Source organism: Anguilla rostrata, chromosome 14 (genome assembly GCF_018555375.3).
Source record: "Anguilla rostrata isolate EN2019 chromosome 14, ASM1855537v3, whole genome shotgun sequence".
Lineage (NCBI taxonomy): Eukaryota > Metazoa > Chordata > Actinopteri > Anguilliformes > Anguillidae > Anguilla > Anguilla rostrata.
This window is the reverse complement of record NC_057946.1, coordinates 15,925,582-15,947,577: the sequence shown is the minus strand read 5'-3', so window position 1 is coordinate 15,947,577 and position 21,996 is coordinate 15,925,582. Positions and strand designations below refer to the sequence as shown.

The window sequence follows — 21,996 nt, the reverse complement described above, 5'->3', positions numbered from 1 at the left end:
GGCAATAGGTTGATGTGTTCTATAACGACTTGAATTAGGGAATTATGCTCCAGGACGTACTATGCCATTCTTATTATTAGTGTATTGTTATGTTTCAAATATTTATAAAAAATAATACCTTCAGAAGTGAATTTTCAAGGGAATGTCACATTTCTTGTCTTTAACCTCTATTAAATAGAATTTTACTTTGTAATTATCAGATTTATTTACATAATACATATTTGTGAAGAAAAAAATATATAGGCTATTATGAAATAAGGTATTCTTGTGAAAAAAAAAAAATAAGATGCCAGCGGCCAGTGACTTTTCAGCAATAGGCTACTTTGCATGTTACAAGGCATTTATGATTGCTTAATTTATTTAACGCAATGTTTCTTTGCCCACTGCAACATTAAACACGGGACGAAAGATGACTTTCTTTACTGTCGCCGTCCAAATATCGCTTGACCACTGACTAAAAGGAACATTTACTTTCCTGTTTGGAGTCGGAGGATCGGGCATCTTGTTCGAGCATCACTTCCCCTTTAATTAAAGCTTCACGTCTGATTCCGTGAAACGCAGCCGCTGCAGAACGGAGGGTTGTGATGTATCAGCGCAGTACCCAGATGCTTCCCTGACGGTACTCAAACGCGGTAGCTATTACACCTAACCACAAGCATTTGGAAGAGCTCGACTGATGAAACTGGCGATCTGAAAGCGATGGGGAAATCGTCCCGTCAACAGTACTTAGTGTTTGCTCCTTGTGGAATTTAAAAAGAACCCTGACTTCACTGAAGAGGGATATGTTACTTCCATTGCTAACATAATCTATTTATTTGCCACTAGCTCTCTCTCTTAGTGAAAGAAATGTAGCTAGCAAATAATTTTCCCCCTATTTTAAAGGGATTGCTTTGAAATTATTTTTTTCACGGTGATCTACGTTGTGATGTGACTAGTAATCCCGCTGGATCTTGATGTTCTTGTCATCTCACCCCGCGTGTCAGAGAATCCTTGCTTGTTGACCCGGCAACCAGACCATTTCTTCTACTAGTAGGCTACTAGACGCAGTGTTGTAAGGTTGTCGTTATTGGATTTTTTTTATTCATCAAAATAACGACATTTTAAACCACATGCGCATGTCGGGCGAAATTGACTCCTTTGGAAACTGTCAATTCAGTAATCTTGGAGGAATTGGGTGATGAATTATGTTTTGCGTGGACAATGCCATGAGATGTGACTCAATTGGAATAAAGGTACACTGATTTGCCCATCATCTGCATCCCTGAAAGCCTCTCCGGACCTAAACATGACGAGGAGTTTGCGAAGATTCGTGCATTTAGTGTTGTTTTGCCCCTTGTCGAAAGGTTTACAGGTAAGGACAGTTGTTTAAAACCATGGGGATGATGACGTTTGATGACAATTTGCAAGCTAGCTAAAATGTTTGCTAGTGAGGTAGCTAAGACACGCATTTCAAAAGGACAATTTGCATTAGCCCATTCTGCAATAACCTTAACATTAACGTACCTGACATTAAGTAGCTAGGTCGTTTTTGTAGAGTTATTATTTATGAGCATCCAATGAAGGAAGTAACAGCTATTGTTAATACTTAATAATAAGGGGCACTTCTGCATTGGTACATAGCTAGCTTGCTTGTTATGTGATGATAAAGTCCGCTCACCCAGCATGCAATGGCAAATGGCCTATTAGCTACGTCGAATTAGCTGTTTTTTGTGTTGATGGATCCAACCTCGTTTGGATCAACGTAATAATCGACATTAATATACAACGCTTACTCTAGTAATTTAGAAAGCGCGCGCGTACACACACGCACACACACGCACACACACATGTGGTGATGACCAAGTCTGGAATAAATTTAATAAATTACCCAACTATTTGGGGGGAATAAAGTATCTGAATAAAATATGAAAAGTATGTAGAATCTATATGCAGCCGCCATCATTTACTGTGATGTTCACTTTATAACATGACTCGGTTTTCAGAGCAATCTATGGATTAAGCCAATTAACAAGCTGCGGTTTTTTTTTTTTTTTTTTGAATGATCTACATACCGTATCAAGTTTGTGTGTAGAGTATGGTATGTTTCTTTGGCCTGCTCTAAATATTATGCTTTGAGGAGACAACCATGACGTCTATTAATGATAGGAGTAATATCCAGGTAATTAATTTAATTGTAATTAGGGTTCATGAATTGTACGATGATGTTGCATTCTTCCTCATTATTCAGGATGGATGCGTCTATTTAAGAATTTATGCCCTCATTATGTCAGCGTCATGTTCACTTCCCCTACTGACAAACAGAAGATGCAAGCTCAGTGTGGTTTTGATGCCAATAAAAATGTGAAACAAAGAAATCCAGCTCCTCAGAACACAGACACAACAGAAAGCATGTGACTGAACATTTTTGCACATATTTATTTGTTTTTAGCATCCAAGTTGTGTAGTTATATTGAGTAACTATGGTGTACAGCACATTTTAAACACTATGACCACTAATACTTCTGCAGATACTTCCAAAGCATAGCACAATTGTAGTTAAATGTGATTAAATATTGTTACCAATAGACTGGTATGTAGTGTATGTTGTGTGTATATATATCATGGGAACATCAGCATGCATTTCATGAGAAGAAAAATGTTGTACAATGTTGTAAGTTAATGTTTTTTGTGAGAGCTTATTCAATCGTGGAGTGGTATATATTGTTACAATAATATGCTATTTTCTATTGTCAGAATTTTCACTTATCAGTATGGATTATCACTGTTCATTATCACTAATACCAGAGAAATGAACAGTTTCACATTGGTTTGAAGATACATAACAAGTGTTTAGACATTAGCCTATACATATACTCAAATATTAGGCCAACATTCCACAAATGTGACCATTACAGGCACAAAAAAATTTGTCTTTGCCTTCAGCACCAATTGATATTTTGCATCTTCTTTCAGTTAAAAAGACCCAAAGCATCTTATAATAGACAAGACAAGGAAATTTGTCAGAAGCCTTTTATAATACATTGCTTACTGTGACTAATTGATCATAATTTGGTTTTATTAAATCCAATTTTTGATTGGATGGTGTAGTTATGTACATTTAGTGATATGTAAATTAATTGGGTCTCTACTTTGTAAACCTGTTTAAATTTCAAGATGTTTCTTTTCTTGCAAAGTCTGTGGATAAATGTCAGTAGCTACCAAAATAACAAAACATGCACTGGGCATGCTATCAATAAGAAAGAAACAACAGAACTTGGAAACATAGATTATGCAATCTGCCCTAAGTTCACAATTTGTGTACATTTTATAAAATCTTGTGAATCATCTTCATTCAGTGATAAATTGATGTAATGTTGAGAATAAAGGTATAGAAGGAATAATTGTCATATTGATTGTAGTCTGTTCAGGAGAGTACAAATGCTCGTTCAAAATCTAGTTTGTTTTTTCCTCCACTGTCTTTGACATTATAACTTCTTTCAAAGTTATTTTGGAAAAAAATCCATCCCCGAAGTGGCAAAGCAAGGCTACAGAAATTGCAAACATAGAAAAAACATGCAGACTTTACTGGCCTAAGAGTAGGGAAAGAGAGGCTGTTGTAGGCAGTATGCTATGTAATGCATATTGGTGTAGTCATGGGTGTTGTTAACGTTAACCTTGTACCTGTGATGCCAAGTCATGCCAACATTTAACGAATACGGATTGCCATTTCCTCATCTGATACACTATGGAGTTAGCCTCAACTGTTTGTTGTCTCTGGACTTGAACTAAATTCTACCCATGTGCCCTATGGCATTAGACTATCCCACAGTTTTTTCCCACTATGACTAGAGTCATGGTTGGAGCATGACCTAGTTTAGAGATGTGCAAATTAGGATATTCATTTAAAACGAGTGCACAGAATGCTTAGGGTGCTTAATATGCAGTTTGTTCATTACAGGTGTAATTAACAGTAATCTGGGAAAGAATATGACTTCAGCCTTAGCTGGTGGATGGCAGTGGTAACTAAAGCTGTGCATTTAGAAGGTCAGTCAGCTTGAAGATGCATTTGCACTGCTAAAGACAATGGGTAGTATGATCACATTTGGGACAGAGGGAGGCGCTGGCCATAGAGATAACAGCACGTGAAAAACACGGGTCAGTTGTGATGAATTAACGGGAGGGGGAAACACAGTGTCCTTTGTGCCCGGCGGCACGTCTCTCGTGCATGCGGTGACTTGTTCGTCCCTCCCAGCGGGCTTTGTTGTGCTCGGGCACGCCGCCCTGTGTGCTGAGGGAGAAGCCGCTCGCTCTGCTCTGTACTGCGGTCACTTCTCGGGACAGTTCCCAGATGGCGTGGGCCCAGGAGGGACTGATCACCCACATACACAGTGTAAGGGCAGGTAATAAGATGTCTTTACCTTCAGCAGACTCACCTTCTGAATGAAAGATAAGGGGGAAGAAGTCAGAGGAAGAAAGGGCATTCACTTTGCCTGTGACAGCACTCACTGCTAATCTTCGTTAAGGTCAAAGTCATTGTTAGAGCTGTCCACCGAAGCCACACTTAAATAGGGTTTATTAACTAAAGACTGGCTGCCTTATATTTTTTGTCACACATTTACACATTAATAAATAAATAATTCTGTATCTTCAAAACTCATCCGATAAGAGAAAAACAGCAGCTCAGTGCAAAATGTTTCCATTGATCTATAAGTCAGGTTTCAGCTGATTTGTCATTTGTCCTATTTTTTTTTCTTTGAGTGAATATTGTCAACCTCCGATGTTCTCCATGTGCTTGTTGCTGATTGGTCGAAAGTGTAAATCACACTACCCATGCTGCTCAAGGAGCTGAAGTCACTTTTTTTTTATTTTTTTTTTTAGAAAAAATGTAATTACCTGACAGAGCAAGAGGTTGTGATTACATTTTGTTCAGGATCTCATTGTATAGAGCCAGCCATAGGGCATCCATCACAAAGTTATTTCTATATGTCGGAAAATGAATTGCATGTATCAGGAGAACTATTTGTTTTATTGACTTGAAGCTTGGTTGATTTAACAGCTCCCCCAATGTGCATTCGCTTTTGATTTAGAAACAAATTAAATCTGGAGATATTGGGTCACACATTTCAGGTGCTGAAGTCCATAAACGGCGCTACCAAAACTAGCATTGACAAAGTGTGTGATCTTTTGTGAAGCTGAAGTGTTGAATCTTTGGTGTATGAAATGTGGTTTTTCCCAATTGAGCTAGCTAATCCCTGTACTTTGCATGAGGCTGTCAGTTTTTAAGTATGCCTTCTGGACAAGACACCAGGCCAAGACAGAAATATGCCTCTTTAGTGCTCAGTGTGAAGCAGAGAAGCAACCAAACTATAGAGGTTGTGATGCATCATTCTACAGGGTGGCATCTCATCTTCCCTGTTCCTTTCTATTCTAATTATCTTGTATCATGAAATTAAAAGTAAGGGTGGAGATCACAATCATGAATGGATATTGTGTGTTTGAGTATGTAAAACAATTGTATTTTGCTCTGCCTGTTGTAAACCTACCAGAGTGCTTCCATATTGTTTCAGACGTTATTGATGACTTTGCTTCAGCTGGCCCTCTTTCACCTCTTTTCCCTGCAGAGTCGTCTCCCAGCCATCAAGGTGAAATACCTATTCCTGGCGTGGCTGGGTATCCTAGTGGGAAGCTGGGTCATTTACATGCATTACTCAACCTATTCTGAGCTCTGCCGTGGACATGTCTGTCACATGGTCATTGTAAGTAGACTTCATTTCTTGTCGCTGCTTTCTCTAGTCATGTTCCAAAGTGTGGTGTGAGACAGTAGCTATCTGAAAGAAGACTGCCATTCAGCAGTTTCCAGAAAGAGTAAATATAAAATCAACTGTTCAACTTAAAAAAAATCAACTTTACTGAATCAAGTCATGATCTCATTTTACAAAATTATACAGGGAACAAAAACACATAAATGCAAATGGTAGTCCTCTGGGCTAGTTTGGTAGCCCAGCCCAATATTTGGTAGCTCAGGTATGTACTGTACTTCTGTACTGGAATATACTTCTGCATATCTGTACGATTTCTGCAGACAATAATGTAACAAACTTACTACATCCTTTATGCTGTTTTATTTACTGAGCATTGCACTGTATTAAAAAGTATTTGTAATCTTTGTTGAACTAAACTATGTAGCCATTTATAAATGCAATGTATATTTTCAAATGTGGTATTACGTCCAGTTTAGGCATTTTTCTATAGTTCATTGAGCTCATTTGGAGAATGAGAATGGCAGGAACAATAGTGAGGTGATTAAGATGAAGCCCCAAAAGATCCATCTATCTCATCATGTGGAAATGGCCCGCACAGAGCCATCTGCGTCTTCCAGCAGCCAGGTCCACAGTTTCAGAAGACAGGGCGTCGTGTGACACACTGCGCCCAAGCACTGAGTAAGAGCGTCCTAGCAGACTAGCTATTTCCACATCTAGTCTGACAGGAGTGACAGCAGGCTGGGGAACCTAGGTTTCCCGAGCCATCTCACTGCAACCAGAGTTAGCTGAATTAGGCCTCTTGGGCACATCTGGCCTTCAGTGGCTGAAGGCATTGAAAATAAGGGTGCAATGGAGTCATTGAGACCTTCAGTGGCAGTATCCATTCTCTTTTGATGTGAGACGAACTGATGATGTTGATGTCCTATATTGAAAGCATATCATCAGGGCCGTAGTTGGAACAAAGTGTCCACTCTCCTGAACAGAGTATCTGCTGCTACATATGGCCTGAGCAAGTGATTTGTTTTTAGAAAGCAATGTATGGTGTTTCTGTGACTATAACAGTGAATATATATATCATCATCAGAAGAAGTCATGGGGATCAAAAGATAATTTTCTTTTCAGTCTGATGATGATCAGTGGATGTAATTCAGGACAATCAGTGATTGAATCCCCAGAAGGAGATGTGCATATACATGTCCTGCCTAGCTTATGTTATGAACTACTCATGGGATTGATATTGATTTGTTATCTTTGAGAACTAAAATGGATCAAAACAGTTAACAGTTTTCTTGTTAAGATACTTTTTTTATAGCATGAACAAATAAATCCACCCACTAGTGCTGGGCAATATCAGTTACAAATATTTGATCATACCATTCTATAATTATGTAGACCTGCTCAGCTATGTATGCCTGTAGCAAACCAGCAGCCTCTCTACCATAAAGCCCACCAGGTCTCCCAACCAGGTACTACAAGGAATACTTTCTTACAGGCATCAGACAGAAACTTCACCACATTATAACTGCAGTAGAACAGTACAGACATCATGTAATTAGTTGCATTAATATGTAGACTTTTGAGTAATTTGCTGTTAATGTCTTGAATGTAACATCAATCTGTGCCATCTATGAACTAAACCGAGTCACAGAATTCACATTTTAGCAAGCCCCAGTTATGTAGCTAGCTGAAGCTCCTATGACTTCTTTGATTATATCCAGTAGAACTCATGTATTCATGTTTTCACTTTGTAATGTTTTTTGTCTGTTGTTAGTGATATTGATGACAGTAAAGTGCTGCCTTCTGTGAGGTGCATGCTGATGTTGTTAATGTTTAGTGTTTAATGTTCCAGCATTAGAAAATGGCAGCTGAAAACCAGACTCAGCCCTTCAGTGTAACCTAGTATTACCAATGTTCCATTTGAACCATTTTTGTTGCCATTATTGTGTTTTTGAAACAATAAGCCAGCTGTCCTGAGCAATTGTATTCGTGATGGGGTCAACTTCTGGTCAGTGAGATTCGATAAAATGCCCATTACCTCAGTCGACTCTTATGTCATGTAGTTGTCAATATGGTGCAGTCTGGATACAGTGCATGCTAAAGCATATCATGACCAGCACTATCAGCCTTTCTCCTCATTACAGATTTAGGCTGTCAGCTGGCATGAATGTAGCGGGGATTCAGGTTACCCAGGATTAATAACATTGTCCTGCAGTGAGGGTGAACATGGGCCCGATACCCTGCTCCTGGGGGTCCTTCTCTGGCAGCAGGATAAGAAGGAGGACAGCTGTACTCCGCAATGGGGCCTTCAGACGTGCCACTGTGTCTGTGGGCTAGAAAAAGAACACTTACAGAATTTGTGATTTGTATTGTTCTTAAAAGCCTCTTGTACAAGGATAGTGTGGAGTGGACCACTGTAGTACAGACTGAAGGACAATGTAAGACAGACTCTCTCAATTCATTTTTTAATGTCAACTTTTATTCCACTTCAGCTCTGAATTACCTATACTGAGTTAACAACTGAAGTTGTTTTTACAGTTAGTGAAGCATGTCATGGGTTTCTACTGTTCAGTTTGCAACATCACTGGAAAACAAGTTATTAAGTAGCTAAATGATGGCATTGCAATGTGTCAGACAAATAAACATTTAAAAAACATGCCAAATTTTTGGTGAGAATATTTAGCGTTACACATATATGTGAGAATGAAGCAGCACTTTCAACACTTTGGTTATGCAGTATTTAATGACAACTACACTTTTTATTCCTATTTATATAAAAAGGAATATATATATATATATATATATATATATATATATATATATATATTTTTTTTTGCTAGTAAGGTTGTTTGTACTTTGTTTAATCCCAGCTGCTATTTTTCTGTTTTTGTAAATGTTAGTTCATTAGGGTTCATCTTACCTCTAGTACAGCATTGAATAATGTGGCTTGTGGTAGAGTTGTTTACTCCAGCGATATAAGTAAATTTGTGAGGATGTCCAAAGTGTTGTTTCCTGCGAAAATGCAGTGAAATATATGCTGCCGGGTGTCCCACACTTCATTTTCGGTCATGATTGCAATCACGGCAAATGGCAGCATTGTCTTTCTAGTGAATAATTTATGCAACACACAAAAGGCCGATATTGTGGCTCTCTCCTGATGAGACAGGCTTGCTTAACGTCATAAAAAGGAATATAAAAATTGTTGTAAAGGTCATTTCAAGAGTGAAAGGTAATGTCTTTTGTTCATTGCAGGGTGTATGTGTTAAAAGAGCAAAAGACAAGCCAGAAGAGATGCGTCTTTATAAACAATTGATGAAAATAGTGAGAGTAGAGCACCTTCTGATTAGCTGGGTAATGGATGTAGTGAGTGAACTCGTCTCTGAGTGTTTTTATCAGAATTAATGTGCTCAAAGTAAGCTGTCATTGCTTCTAAATATCATTGGAGTGGCCTGTGTACATAAAACACCATTGTGCTTGGCAAGGTCTGAAATCAATGTCCTTATTGGATAACTGAGCTGGAGAGCTATCTTCCAGTAGGATAATTCATGTCAAATAAGCCAGAAAAAGCTTACTATTGCTGTGGCAACAGTAGCACACTGCAGGAGGTCACAATTCATAGCCTTAATGTCATTTTTGCCTAACAGATCCAGAGGATGAAAATTCAGAAGTAGAGGTAGGAAGTATAAAGTGCATTTCCCAGAAGGTAATCCATATGGCATTCATCTGACAGAGTGATTCTATTGCGGAAGCCATTCCACTGCCTGGTTTTGTTTTCTCCCCAGTGTGACCACTATAGGAGGGGAATCATTTCCGGGTCATCCTGCAAGTCCCTGTGTGAGCAGAACACCCTGACACTGCAGCGCTGCATGTCCACCTCCCCAACCCACCAGGTGCTCTACACAACAAATGAAACCAAATACTCTGCATAACGTAACAAACCCCTGTAAAACACACAAGAAAGGAATCATACTAGGGCAGATTTTGCTTATATGCAAACTGACAAATATGCTTATCTCCACATAGATTAGATACTAAAGTACATAGAGTAAGTTGGAGCGCTAAAACATGGCAACTACAAAAAAACAAGCTTTGCTCCATCTTCCCAATCTCCATGAAGTAAAAGGCTGATTAAGATAGAATGATGTCAATAATATCTCTTGCTGTCCTCATTCACAAAAATCATTATGCTCAGACCAGGTGGCACTGTATGTAACACTAATGTGGTGTCTGGGCTTGCAGGTGTATGGTGGAGTCTGGAAGGAAAAGCCGGTGATTATAAAGTGTGGTATTGAGGAGACATTTAGGGGTGATGGGAGTCCAGACTCTGTGCTTCGACAAGAGATGACACTGTTTGATAAACCAACCCGGGGCACGTCCATGGATGAGTTCCGAGAAATGCTTCACAGTTTCCTTAAGGTTTGTGATAGTAATCTTCGTACTCACAGTAATCTGATGTATTTCATAAATCAATCTCTAAAATTGAATCACGTTGAATACTTTTTAACATTTATGGTCCAGAGCTTAGCAATGACAATATGACCCCAAGAGTGATGCATACTGTATTGTAAAAAGGCTGATGCTGTCAGACATGATGTATTTCACCTGCTACCCTCAAAGAGCAGGACACAGCAGGTTGAAGCTGTGTGCCAAAAATAGCCAAATAGAAAAAGCATGTATTGACAACAGCACAATGTGTTTTGCAGCATTTTGCACTGAATGGAGTCAGATTGCCTCATTTGTATCGCTAATTTACTACCAGTGGAGTTGAAGGCAGCCATAGTAGAGCTTCATCACAAAAGGACTTTCATTCATCTTAATTAGGCATTCATCTAATTGAAAAGATTGCTAAAGTAAGGCTTCACAATATTTAGTGTCCATTTCAGGAACTGGGCTTGGTACACTCACACTTTGTTGTTTGCATTCCATCTGCAGTCAAATTTGGGGGAGCAGCCCTCACTGGGGACCCTGGTGGGACGCATCATCACCCTGGCTGATGTCAACCAGGATGGGAAGGTATCTTTGGCGGAGGCGAAATCGGTGTGGGCACTGCTCCAGGTCAACGAATTTCTCCTAATGGTGGCGCTGCAAGAGAAGGAGCACACACCAAAGCTGCTGGGCTTCTGTGGGGACCTTTATGTGACAGAGCGTGTGGCCCACAGCTCCCTCTACAGGCTGGAGGTTCCACGCTACCTGCAGCCGCTGGTCCCCACTGCCATCAGCACCAGTTTGAACCGGTGGCTGGCGCCAGCCTGGCCCCGGCGCGCTCGCATCACCATTGGACTCCTGGAGTTTGTGGAGGAGGTATTCCATGGCTCCTATGGCAGCTTCTTCATGTGCGATGCGAGCCCGCGCCATGTGGGCTACAACAGCAAGTACGACTGCAAGATGGCTGACCTGCGCAGTGTGGCGTCTGAAATGGCAGTGCGTGGTTTTCTGAAGGGCCGCCGATGCGAGACCAACATCGACTGCACCTACGGCAAAGACTGCACAGCCACCTGTGACAAGCTGGTGAAGCAGTGCAACACAGAGGTGGTGCAGCCCAACCTTGCTAAGGTGTGCCAGCTCCTTCAGGAATATCTGCTGTTTGGGGCCCCGCCCGATCTGCGGCAGGACCTGGAAAAACAGTTACGCACCTGTGTGACGCTCAGCGGTCTCGCCAGCCAAATGGAAGTGCACCACTCACTTGTTCTTAATAACCTCAAGACCCTTCTGTGGAAGAAGATCTCCAACACAAAATACTCCTGAAGCACAACAGGGTCCCCACTGAGGGGTCACTAATAGCCCTCTCACTCTTTTCAGGATTTTTTATAAAGACATCTGAGCATCTGTAAAATTCCACTGTACCACCAGTACTTCAAACTAAAATGACAACGTATTACGAATTCAGCAGTTCCATGTTTTATCTTAACCTAACCGTTATTTGCCAGAATCGTTTGAAGAATTATCTGTTCTTAAATTGTGGAGTTTAACCTAGAGGAACTACATGAATTCAGTGCATTATACTAGATAAATCTCTTATTTCGACCGACAACCTTTAGAGTTTTTAGTGTTTGTCAAAGGAAAACCATAAATTATGTTTTCTGTTAACTGTGTATCTGTTGTTGAGTTTCTCAGGGCCATGCCTCTATGGTATTTATTAACGGTCTTGGTAAAGCAAAGCCTTTAGTTTCCATAAAAAATGGATAACAATGGACACAGCTTTCAGACAATTATTTGGATATATTGTTCTATTCTGCCTTGGGGAAATTGTTTCTCTGTATTTGTCTGTAAGAGGAATATCAAGAAAGTGTAGGCGTATGTGTGTGTTTGTACAAAAGGCAAGTTTTTCTTAGGCAAGTTTTTCAGTGTGCAGTATGTTGTGAAGGAAGGACCATTTTTACACACAGAATCTGAGTGTAGGTTTAGGCTGCTTATAGATAAACTCTGACTGAATCTGGGGAAGAACCCAGTTCATTAGTATTGGCATCACTATTGCCAAATGTATTCTACCAGTGAAGGTGAATTGCCTGGTAGATATTACCAAACCTGGAAATAATGTGTTAACCTTTTTCCAAGAGCTTACAGACTGTACATATTTTTATTCAAAGCCAATTATCTAAGAGTTAATCTTTACTCTCTCTAAACTATAGAGAATGCAGATAGCAGAGTAGGATGTAGGTGGTCATATTCCTTGTTTTGTTGAATTGTATTTCTCTACATCTGTCTGACATAATTTATCATCACATTATGATCTCACCATAAAGTCTCAGGATGGATGGGACATTTAAAAATGACTCCCTCCACATCTTGTCTGTTTTGTTTCTGACCAAGCTGATGTCTTGAGGCAAGTCTTCTGAAAACCACCTCACATTTTTTTCTCTCCAATGGACTATTAAAAATCAAGACTAATGAATTGTATGATACTATTTCATAGAGTTAGCAGTCAGTTCCTTTCCTACTGGTAAGGTACACTCAGTGGCCAATTCATTAGGGTCACCCATCTAGTAACGGGTAGGACCCCCTTTTGGCTCCAGAACAGCCTAAGCCTAAATTCATTGCAGCAATGGATTAAATTAGGTGCTCAAAACATTCCATAGGGATCTTGGTTCATGCTGACTTGAAACCATCACTTTCAGCTACACATTCATGCTGGGAACATCCCGTTTCACCTCATCCCAAGGGTTGGATTGAGATTATGTTGGATTAAGATCCTAGGGACTGATGGTGATGGAGTAAACTGAAGTCACTGTCATTTGTGGAACCAGCTTGAGATGATGCGTGCTTTGTGAAATGGTACATTATCCTGCTGGAAACGTGCATTTGAAAACGGCAAGGTGTGGCCATAAAGTGATTCACATGGTCAGCAACAATACTTACATTTGCCGTGGAATTCAAATGATGCCAAATTGGTATTAAAGGAGCCTAAGAAAACATTCCCCACACCAAAATATCACCACCACCGGCCTGCACCATTGACACAAGGCAAGATCCATTGATTCATGCAGTTTACACCAAATTCTGAGAATCTGCATGTTGCAGCAGAAATCAAGATTCATAAGACCAGGTAGTGTTTTTACTAAATTTAATAGTCCAGTTTTGGTGATCATGTGTTCGCTTTAGTCCCATCTCCCTGTTCTAAGAGGACAGGAGGACAACCCACCTGCAGCTGTAACCCATCCGCTTCAAGGTTTGACATTGCGCATTCAGAGATGCCCTTCTGTTATAAACAGCTATTTCAGCATTTGTGACCTTGCCATTATCTTTAAAAAGTCAGGCCATTCTCTAACCTCTCATTAGAAGTGTTTTTGCCCACAAAACTGTTATTGAATGTTTTTGTTTTTTTTTTGTTGTTGATTGCACCATTCTTTGTGACCTCTAGAGACTGTAGTCCATGAAAATCCCAAGAAGGCAGCAGTTTGAGATGCTGGAAACCCCACACGTGTCACCAACAATCATAAGTGGTTTAGATCCGCATTTCCATCTTTTGGTTACCATATGTCTGCTTCCTTTATAAAGAGAGTTGCAGCCACATGATTTTCTGTAGCAGGCTATTTGCATTACTGAGCAGGTCTACCTAATAAAGTGGTCACTGAGTGGTAGTATGCATGTTGTCAACATTTTTTAAAATGCATTACGAAGGGTACATTCTAAAAATGTATTGCAGTTTCCTATAATATGCATCTTAGTGGGAATAGGCTTAATGGCATTCATGATCAAGTGGTTATGTAAAGTCCCAAAAGCTAACTTCCAACAAGGGATTTAAGATTCTTGGGCCCAGAAGATTTCTGAATGAGACTTGTTCCTTCTCAAAGCAAAAGATATTCCATAGAAAATGCCACATTTAAGAATTTTAGGAGTAGGCGACTCTTTACAAACACAATTCAACATAAGAGCCAGAGACTTAGTGGTTAAGGTTTTTAAACGAGTCCAAAAACAGTTTGAGAATAGAATCAGTTTTAATCGATTTGCAATTTTCCCCACATCAGAAGCAAAGGTTAAACTCAATGACACAGGCAAAATGTACAGTATCACAACATTTCAGAGAGCATACTGAAAGGTAAAGTATAGAGAATGTTATTTTTTAGATTGAAACAGACTCCACCACAGCTGCAATCTTTGTTAAAGATTACATAAAGCTTGACCTGAATGTACCCCAGTGTCACTGCAGCGTTTCAACATCAATAAATGTACAAAATGGATGGTGAAAGCCCTACCCCATTTCCCCCCAATGAGCCAAACTACATTACAGCTTAAGGGACACCCATTACCAAACTGGTCAATAAAAGGCAAGCAATTTAGCTTTGTAGCTAAACTCCTGAAGGTCAACAGTAGTTATATATGTATCAAAGGGATAATTTAGTCAAGATGGAAATGGGCACTATATACAAAACAAATACCATGTTCACAGAAACTAAATGTTTAATGCATCACATCTCTGAATGTTTCAACACGGCTGTGATCCAATTTCAGACTTCAGTTTCAGGAGAATAAAGTATAAACAAACTCACCACCTGTCAAAACAAAATGTGAGAATTAAGTTAGCAATCAGATCCATTCCCTCAAAGCATGCATTTAAAATTGAGCTTTAAAAACCATCCCTAAAGTATCCATGTTCTCAGTGTAAACTTTAATTTCAAAGAATCTTGTTTGTGGTCATTAAAACCAACCAAGGTCATTTTTGATGTCAATACCTACTATACAAAAGCATTTGAAACTGAAATCAAGTATTCCTTCAAAACCAGTTCGATTTTGCCCCCCTCCCCAGTCTACTGCCACAATTTAAAAAGGAGAACATTTCTTCTGGCAGGCTATCAATCAGTCTGCGCACCAACTGCTTTCTGGATACTGAACAGACATAGGGTAACCCCCTTACGGTCTGCCACCAAATGACACACATTTGCACTACAATGTCACTTTAGGGCAGTACATGGTAGAAAAATAAGCTTCTTTTGAAATCAGAGCTGCAGAATGCACTCACCATTTCGCTCTAAAATGCTTCCGTGCTTGTGTCTGCCAGTCTTGACCATTTGCTGATGAAAAAGAAATGAGCAGGGTAGTTGGTAAGGGACAATAGAAACTGCATGGTCAAATAGCCTATGAACAGGATTTATGTTAACAGATTCGACAAGGGTCCTGATTTTACACACCTGCAATATTTGTTGTTAGTGGCAACACACTTACCTCTAAAGCATGCATCTGAAATACAGAGACTCTGGCCATGTACCATACCTAATGCCCACTGCAGGGCACTTAGGCCATTTATAGCCAGTTTCTGTTTGCCCTCTTATAGCATAACCGCGACACTTAGGCCAGGGTTACGTCTCATGGGGCAAAACTGTAACAGGTAGAGAACACTGGTCCTGAACTGCATCTGTTCCAAGGCATCTACAATTATGAAATCCATGTTTCATTAACAGGTTATCCAACCTTGGACAATAGAACACACAAAATACTTCTCTCCTCTCCGCTCCGCTCTCTCCCCCCCCACCCACCCGAGTTATTTCACATCTACAGGGAGTGCAATATTTAGCCCACATGTTGCTTGGAAAACAAACTTAGGTTCCATACTACAGTAACTTGCAGTAGATACAATGTGTATAATACACCAATGTCTTAAAAATGTGGCACAATCTACCTGGTTTGTGTGTGTCCAGTTTCATGGTGGCATCCATTGTTCAACTATGCAACTCACTTCCACAAAGTTGCTAAAAAAGCAAAGCAAAACAAATCAGACTTGTCAGCATTCCAAATTAAAATCCAAATATGGATGAGAACTTTGTGGCTTTCATCAATGACTTCCAAGAAATTCCTACTCGGACTTGGTAAAAAGATGTTTGGCCATCAATCATTCTGAGCACCCACTGCATGCTGGGTACTGAGCGTAGACATGGTCAGATATTCTCAGCCAACTAATGACACAGAGACGACACCGTCAGTCGCACTGCAACGCCTCTAGTGGCTATATTACAAGTATACAAACTTATGAAGTTTCATTTACCTGATTTATGGTTGTCAGATTCATGATTGTATCCATTGTTCAACAATGCAACACTTCCACAAAGAGGCTAAAGACAAAAGGAAAACAAATGAGACTCGTCAGCATTTCAAAATCAAAATGGTGTGATTTCCATCAGTGAATTCAATCCCTACTCAGTCTTGTCAAATTGATGTTCGGCCATCAATCATTCTGAACACCCACGATTTGCTGGGTATTGAGCGTAGACATGGCCGGATATTCTCAGCCAACTAATGACACAGACACGACACCGGAAGTCGTACTGCAACGCCTCTAGTGGCTATATAACAAGTATTCACAAGGCAAAATCATTTAAGTTAGTATCATTTTTCTAAAATGAAAAGACTTAACTAGCGGCAAAAATATAATATGCCATTTTTACACATGGTAAATCAATACAAGTATACAGCCAAGCCATACAGAACAAACCAACTAGGTTTCATTTTTTTAATTCACCATTTCATGCGGAACGTTGCCCAATTGGGGGGGGGAACACGTGCTCACAAACTACGTTGAACATCAATTACTAGCAAATTGCAATTTAAATTTTAAAATGGAAACTCTGGACGCCGTGAACCTACAATTTGATAGTCGTCCGTGTTCAACATAGTAACTACGTGTTTTTTTACGTCCAACTCAGACCATCCACATCGAGCAACAATATAGCCTACTTACATGTCATGAGCATTAACTTAAATCACCAGCTAAAGAAGCCATTATGTAATTGTTACTGCAAATCCAGAAACTAGCTACTTAACCGGGGACAACACAAGATAAAGGGTTACCAGTATATAAAGCCTAGAGTTCACCAAGTAGCCTTCACTAACACCAACATTAACAAATGGAATGGAAACTCGATCTGACTGCTGATAAAAAGGCTACACGCAGTTGCCGAGCCAACTAATGTGGTTATAATGGCTATATTAAACTCGTCTGATAAGTTAAAATACGTTGCAACAATGTAGCTCAGTAGGTAAAATATTGACACAATTATCTACTCACCAGCATACTACTACCGCGAATGACGAAGAGACTTACTTGCGCTTGTCGCTCCTTTTTAAAGGGAGGAGTACTACTTCGTAAGCCAACGTATCCTCCAATAAAATTCGGCCTTGACAAATATAAAGGGGCCTCATTGGTTATCGGGATCTGCACAAACTCAGAACAGTAAGGGAGGGGACAGTAACAAGACTTGCCTACCCACAGGACCGTGTATGGACGGTATGCAGTTATGTGAGCCTACCAAACTGATTAAGGAAATGGTGAGATGGATTAAGTTTGCGCGTCAGTTGAGAGCTCTCTCCGCAAGTAGTAGTTCCAAAATGTATGCATTGTTTCAGGAACTGAATGAACATGGCACTACAATTAGTAAAATAATAAGGCTGCGAGCACGTTGCAGACCGTCTAGGAACTTGGCAACGGTTGAAACCGGATAATTTTGATTGGTGAACATTCACATGTGCAACAAAAGTGCACGGCGTTAAGACGAAACGATCTTAAGACCCTGCTGTCAATACTGCCGACTGCCACATTTTTAATGCCAAATATTTTACCTTGTCCCCTTTATTTGTATTATGTTATGGCAGAAGGTGCACCAACATAGGTTATTTAATCACAAATAATCTACCTTAAAAGGCTAATAGTCTCAAAAGCTGATTATATAATGTATGGCTGAGAATAAAGCAAGACATAATGCTAAATTTGATTAGAAAACAGGACCGGGCAAGTTCATGAATAGAACATTACAGGCCTTAATGCTCAATTACGATTTCTAGCTCAGATCTGATCTTTTTGCATTAGCTCTTCACATTAATTTGTAAGCGACCGTTATCTGACGTAGTCTTAAGTGTGAACAGAGCTCTGCCCTAAAACAACCAGCATTAACAACAAAAAAAAGTAGGCTAATGCTTGTGAAACAGTCCATCATGGAATCATGAAATAGCAGTGCAAGTGTTGATCAAAGATGTGTCTGAAACAACTTACTTGCCTACTACTGAGTATACAAGTTGCATACAAGCTATATAAAACTTGTATACTCAATAGTAGGCAAGTAACTGGACACGTCCCAAGATTGTTTGCTGTGGAGGTCGAATGATGCTTCAGTGATGTTGAGGATGAAGACATGAAGGCGGAGGAAGACCAAAGGAGTGATGATGAATGTGATCTGCACCTGCACAGTGAACTGTAGCTTTGAAAATAAATAAATAAATGACACATGAATTATGATCTGACCGTTCTCATAGCGGTCGCATGGCCACAGGTGGGATATGTATCCAATCTAGGAACGCATCTGGAAGTGGCCCAAATATGAAAAGATCAGATTTTTGTGTTCAGACAGCTTAGAAAAAAAAAAGATCGGTGTCAAATGTAGGCAAAAAAAAAAAAATCGGATTTGGGCCACTTCAGCCTGTAATCTGAACATAACCAAAGAATGGTACAATTTAAACAGATTCAGGACTGACCAAGCCCCCAATCTACACTGGTGGTTATCTGTGCAAACTGAAATTAAAAATAACTAAAATAATGGAAGATATTGTGTGGTTTTTCAAAAATGAGCATCTTCATTAAATCTTAACAATGACAAAACATTACACAGTTCCATCTGCAAGTGCACCCCTTAAAAAACACCTATATAGTAACATTTAGCTGATGAATGGAGTACTAATTTTTTGAAAAATTATTATTAAAAAAACTGCAAATAATTAGTAGACAAGGCTTAGAACTAATAATTTTGTTTTGACATGCTAAAGGTCCCAATTACACAGCTTTTAATTATATTTTATTTTTTGTTTCCGTGACGCACAAGTAATATTTAATCAACATGCATTTAAAGCAACTAAATCACAAAACAATGAAAAGACCGGATACAGAAATGGTTAATTAAAATTAACCTGTTGAGTTCTGATTCAGGACAGCTGACATAATAAGAAGCTGATATGCAAACAACAGCAGTAAACCTTTCCGCACATAATGTACAATAATATAAGTTACATCATTATATCACTGCTTTTTATCATATCATTCCATCCTATGTAATGCAGTCTTATTCAAACAGGAAATGAAAGGAAATGCTCAAGACTGGACATAACACGGCCTCTAGGACAGCCAGCACAGGGCCTCTCTTTTCGAGTCACTAAAGGTGAGTGAGTTTTGGGTTACTGAGTGAATCTACACAGGAGGCCCACATTCTCATGAGCTAGGGCTGACGAGGCCTTGTAACAACTCCATCTGCTTCCTTTTGTCCTTGGCACGGTTAATGGTCATCTTAAAAAGCTTGCAGTAGAGCTCCACGGAGGAGGGCGAGTCGTCATTGCCAGGGATAGGGAAGGTAACCAGGCTAGGGTTGCAATCAGAGTCCACCACACCCACAGTAGGGATGTTCATTTTTGCGGCATCTCGGATGCCGACATGCTGCTGGAATACATTATTGAGGGCGGAGAGGAAGATTATAAGGTCAGGGAGACGGACGCCTGGGCCGTACTGAACAGGCGCATTGGTCAGCAGGCCACCTTGCCAATAGCGAGTGTGGGCGTACTCCCCACATTCCCGTGCGGTATTCTCTATCAGGTGGCCGAACTGCCTGCGCCGGCTGACAAGTAGGATCACACCACCTCGGTATGCCACATGGGCGGTGAAGTTGAGCGCTTGCTGCAGGTGCTCCACTGTTTTATCTAGGTCAATAATGTCCTGCTCCAGCCGACAACCAAATAAGTATGGCTCCATTAACCTGGGGGAGAACATACACCCAACTATAATGACAGTTTCTGAACTGATGGAATTTTTACAGTTTAATTTGTGTTACAATCAATACATTATATTAAAACTTGTACATGTACAGTAAACTGGATGGTTTAAACTGAAAGTGAATCGAAACAGTAGCATTAAGATATATAGCATTAATAAACATGGATAATGATGTCAAAAGTACACAACTACTGCTATCAGAACATCTACTACTGCTACTATTTATGTTAATTGTAGTACTGACAATTAATTGGTCAATACAATGTATGAAATACTACAAGTATGAATAACAAACACTAGTGGTATGCTATTTTAATACATGAATGCAATGCACAGAACGAACATGAAAAAGTAAAGCTCACTCAGTCTCACCATACCTATGTCTGCAGCCTCTTTTGTGGCCAAGGTGAACCCTAGCCTCAAATAGGTCCTTTAGGGAAAACAGTTCTGACAGGCGGAAGTAGTCAGGGTGCTTCAAGGGCTGGGTGAGAATCTTGTCGTTTACACCTAAGGACAGAATTTCAACAAAGAGGTGATAACCTGACAAGTACAAACTAAAGGTCTAATTACAATATTTATTATCACAGGATTACTATTTAACAGAACATTAAATCAACTTTATTTTAAACACTAATAACACAGAAAGGGCAATGATTCCAAATCTTTACCTCTGCTGTCATTCTGCACGTCATGAGTTTGCGCGACAACCGCAGTCCCATGCATACGGCTGTGAACGTGTATGACCGAGAAGGGTCTACGGCAGCCAACCCGTAAGGCTGAAATATGCACAAAAATATCCAGATCATGTTAGCATGTACTTATAATCTGCAGTCACTAATAGTCTAACTACTCTCGCTTCATATCAAGTAAAATGTCGCCGGCTAATATATAATTTTCCGATATAGCCAGTGGATTCTACAGTCCAGTGCCTAATCGAATAAGACAGAAACGAAAGGAAAGAATTAACGTAAGTAGCCTATTCATTAACTTAGCAATCATTTAACTCTATTTGTGAAACAATAATGTTAATAAAACAATTTCACCTTTTGCGAGATGCCCTGATGCCATGCCGATCTCCTTCTTCCCACCTTGGGTTAAACGGCAGCGCCAGTATGGTATATGTAGTCCATAGCTAATTTAAATGCGGTTTACACGTAGAACTCATGCTCAAAATTGGACTTCAGCACCCACCAACCCTACGTATTTCGTAATGTCGACGATATTTCCGGTACATGTACAACTTTATTTAAACTCTTCCAAAGCAGTGCATATAAAACTAAGTAGAGCTGTGCATTTTTGTTTTGGAAAATGACTTCATAGCGAAGAACTGGACAAGAGCAGACGCTAAGTGAATGTAATGTAAGAGGATTTTCTGTAATTAACTGTTTTACAACACAACATATAATACTAAGAAAGCAACATGCAAACGTGCTATGTATTAAAACGACGTTTTGTCTTAAATCTAGACATATTCGTTTATATCAGAGAATGAGTACTTGGTCCCTGATGAAAATTCCTGCAAAAACCAGCTAGGATTTTGGTGTCTAGCTGGTCATAGCTAGTCTGTGACTGGTCCATGCTGGTCTCTACCTGGACAAAGCTAGCCAAAGCAAGCTGCTAGAGTAAGCTAGTGGTAAAACTGGACTAGCTGACTATATAGGCTGGTCAACTGGTGAACATCTGTTCGACCAGTTAAAAGAGTGAAAAACACAGCTTAAATCAGCGTGACCATTTTATGCTGATTAAACTAGAATTGTAAACAGGGATAACTCTCCTCCCTGCAAGCTCTCTCTTGTAGCACTATAAAGACTGGCACAGTCACACATACGCACACACATATGCCCACTTCAGCCGTTTTCCTTGTGTGGTTGTAGGAGGCACTGTGGGGATTGTTTGTGTGTGTGTGTGTGTGTGTGTGTGAAGGTGAAGGAGGGGCACTGCTGGGTTCCAACCACTGATCTCAAATTTGAGAGAAGGAAAAAAAAATGTAAATGTATTCCCAAAAAAGACAGAAACACA

General features: G+C 39.8%; 2 protein-coding genes and 3 non-coding genes across 8 annotated transcripts; 1 reads left to right on the top strand and 4 right to left on the bottom strand.

Annotated features, from left to right (window-relative positions):
* The first annotated feature begins 577 nt into the window (after positions 1-577).
* dipk1b (divergent protein kinase domain 1B) lies at positions 578-13,813 on the top strand. 3 transcript variants are annotated; one of them, XM_064309112.1, is made up of 5 exons: positions 578-632; positions 5,601-5,735; positions 9,521-9,628; positions 9,978-10,154; positions 10,671-13,813. In XM_064309112.1, the coding sequence occupies exons 2-5, from the start codon at positions 5,679-5,681 to the stop codon at positions 11,481-11,483; spliced, it is 1,155 nt and encodes a 384-aa protein (XP_064165182.1). In that variant the 5' UTR covers positions 578-632; positions 5,601-5,678; the 3' UTR covers positions 11,484-13,813. The 3 variants fall into 3 exon arrangements, with proteins under 3 accessions (XP_064165182.1, XP_064165180.1, XP_064165181.1); XM_064309110.1 differs by having other exon boundaries at positions 626-1,351; XM_064309111.1 differs by having other exon boundaries at positions 628-722.
* Positions 13,814-14,154: 341 nt separating this feature from the next.
* Positions 14,155-21,180, bottom strand: mrps2 (mitochondrial ribosomal protein S2). Of its 2 annotated transcripts, none has more exons than XM_064309115.1 (8): positions 21,021-21,180; positions 20,646-20,753; positions 20,355-20,484; positions 17,236-19,960; positions 16,216-16,282; positions 15,853-15,922; positions 15,196-15,602; positions 14,155-14,728 (listed from the first exon to the last, which is right to left on the bottom strand). In XM_064309115.1, exons 1-4 carry the CDS (start codon positions 21,043-21,045, stop codon positions 19,423-19,425), a joined length of 801 nt encoding a protein of 266 aa, XP_064165185.1. In that variant the 5' UTR covers positions 21,046-21,180; the 3' UTR covers positions 14,155-14,728; positions 15,196-15,602; positions 15,853-15,922; positions 16,216-16,282; positions 17,236-19,422. The 2 variants fall into 2 exon arrangements, with proteins under 2 accessions (XP_064165185.1, XP_064165184.1); XM_064309114.1 differs by having other exon boundaries at positions 15,196-15,247.
* Positions 15,425-15,551, bottom strand: LOC135240250 (small nucleolar RNA SNORA17). Its single transcript, XR_010325638.1, has one exon. It is a non-coding gene; the product is annotated as a small nucleolar RNA SNORA17 (small nucleolar RNA).
* LOC135240249 (small nucleolar RNA SNORA17) lies at positions 16,047-16,180 on the bottom strand. The gene has a single exon (XR_010325637.1). It is a non-coding gene; the product is annotated as a small nucleolar RNA SNORA17 (small nucleolar RNA).
* Positions 16,384-16,517, bottom strand: LOC135240248 (small nucleolar RNA SNORA17). Its single transcript, XR_010325636.1, has one exon. It is a non-coding gene; the product is annotated as a small nucleolar RNA SNORA17 (small nucleolar RNA).
* Positions 21,181-21,996: the final 816 nt, after the last annotated feature.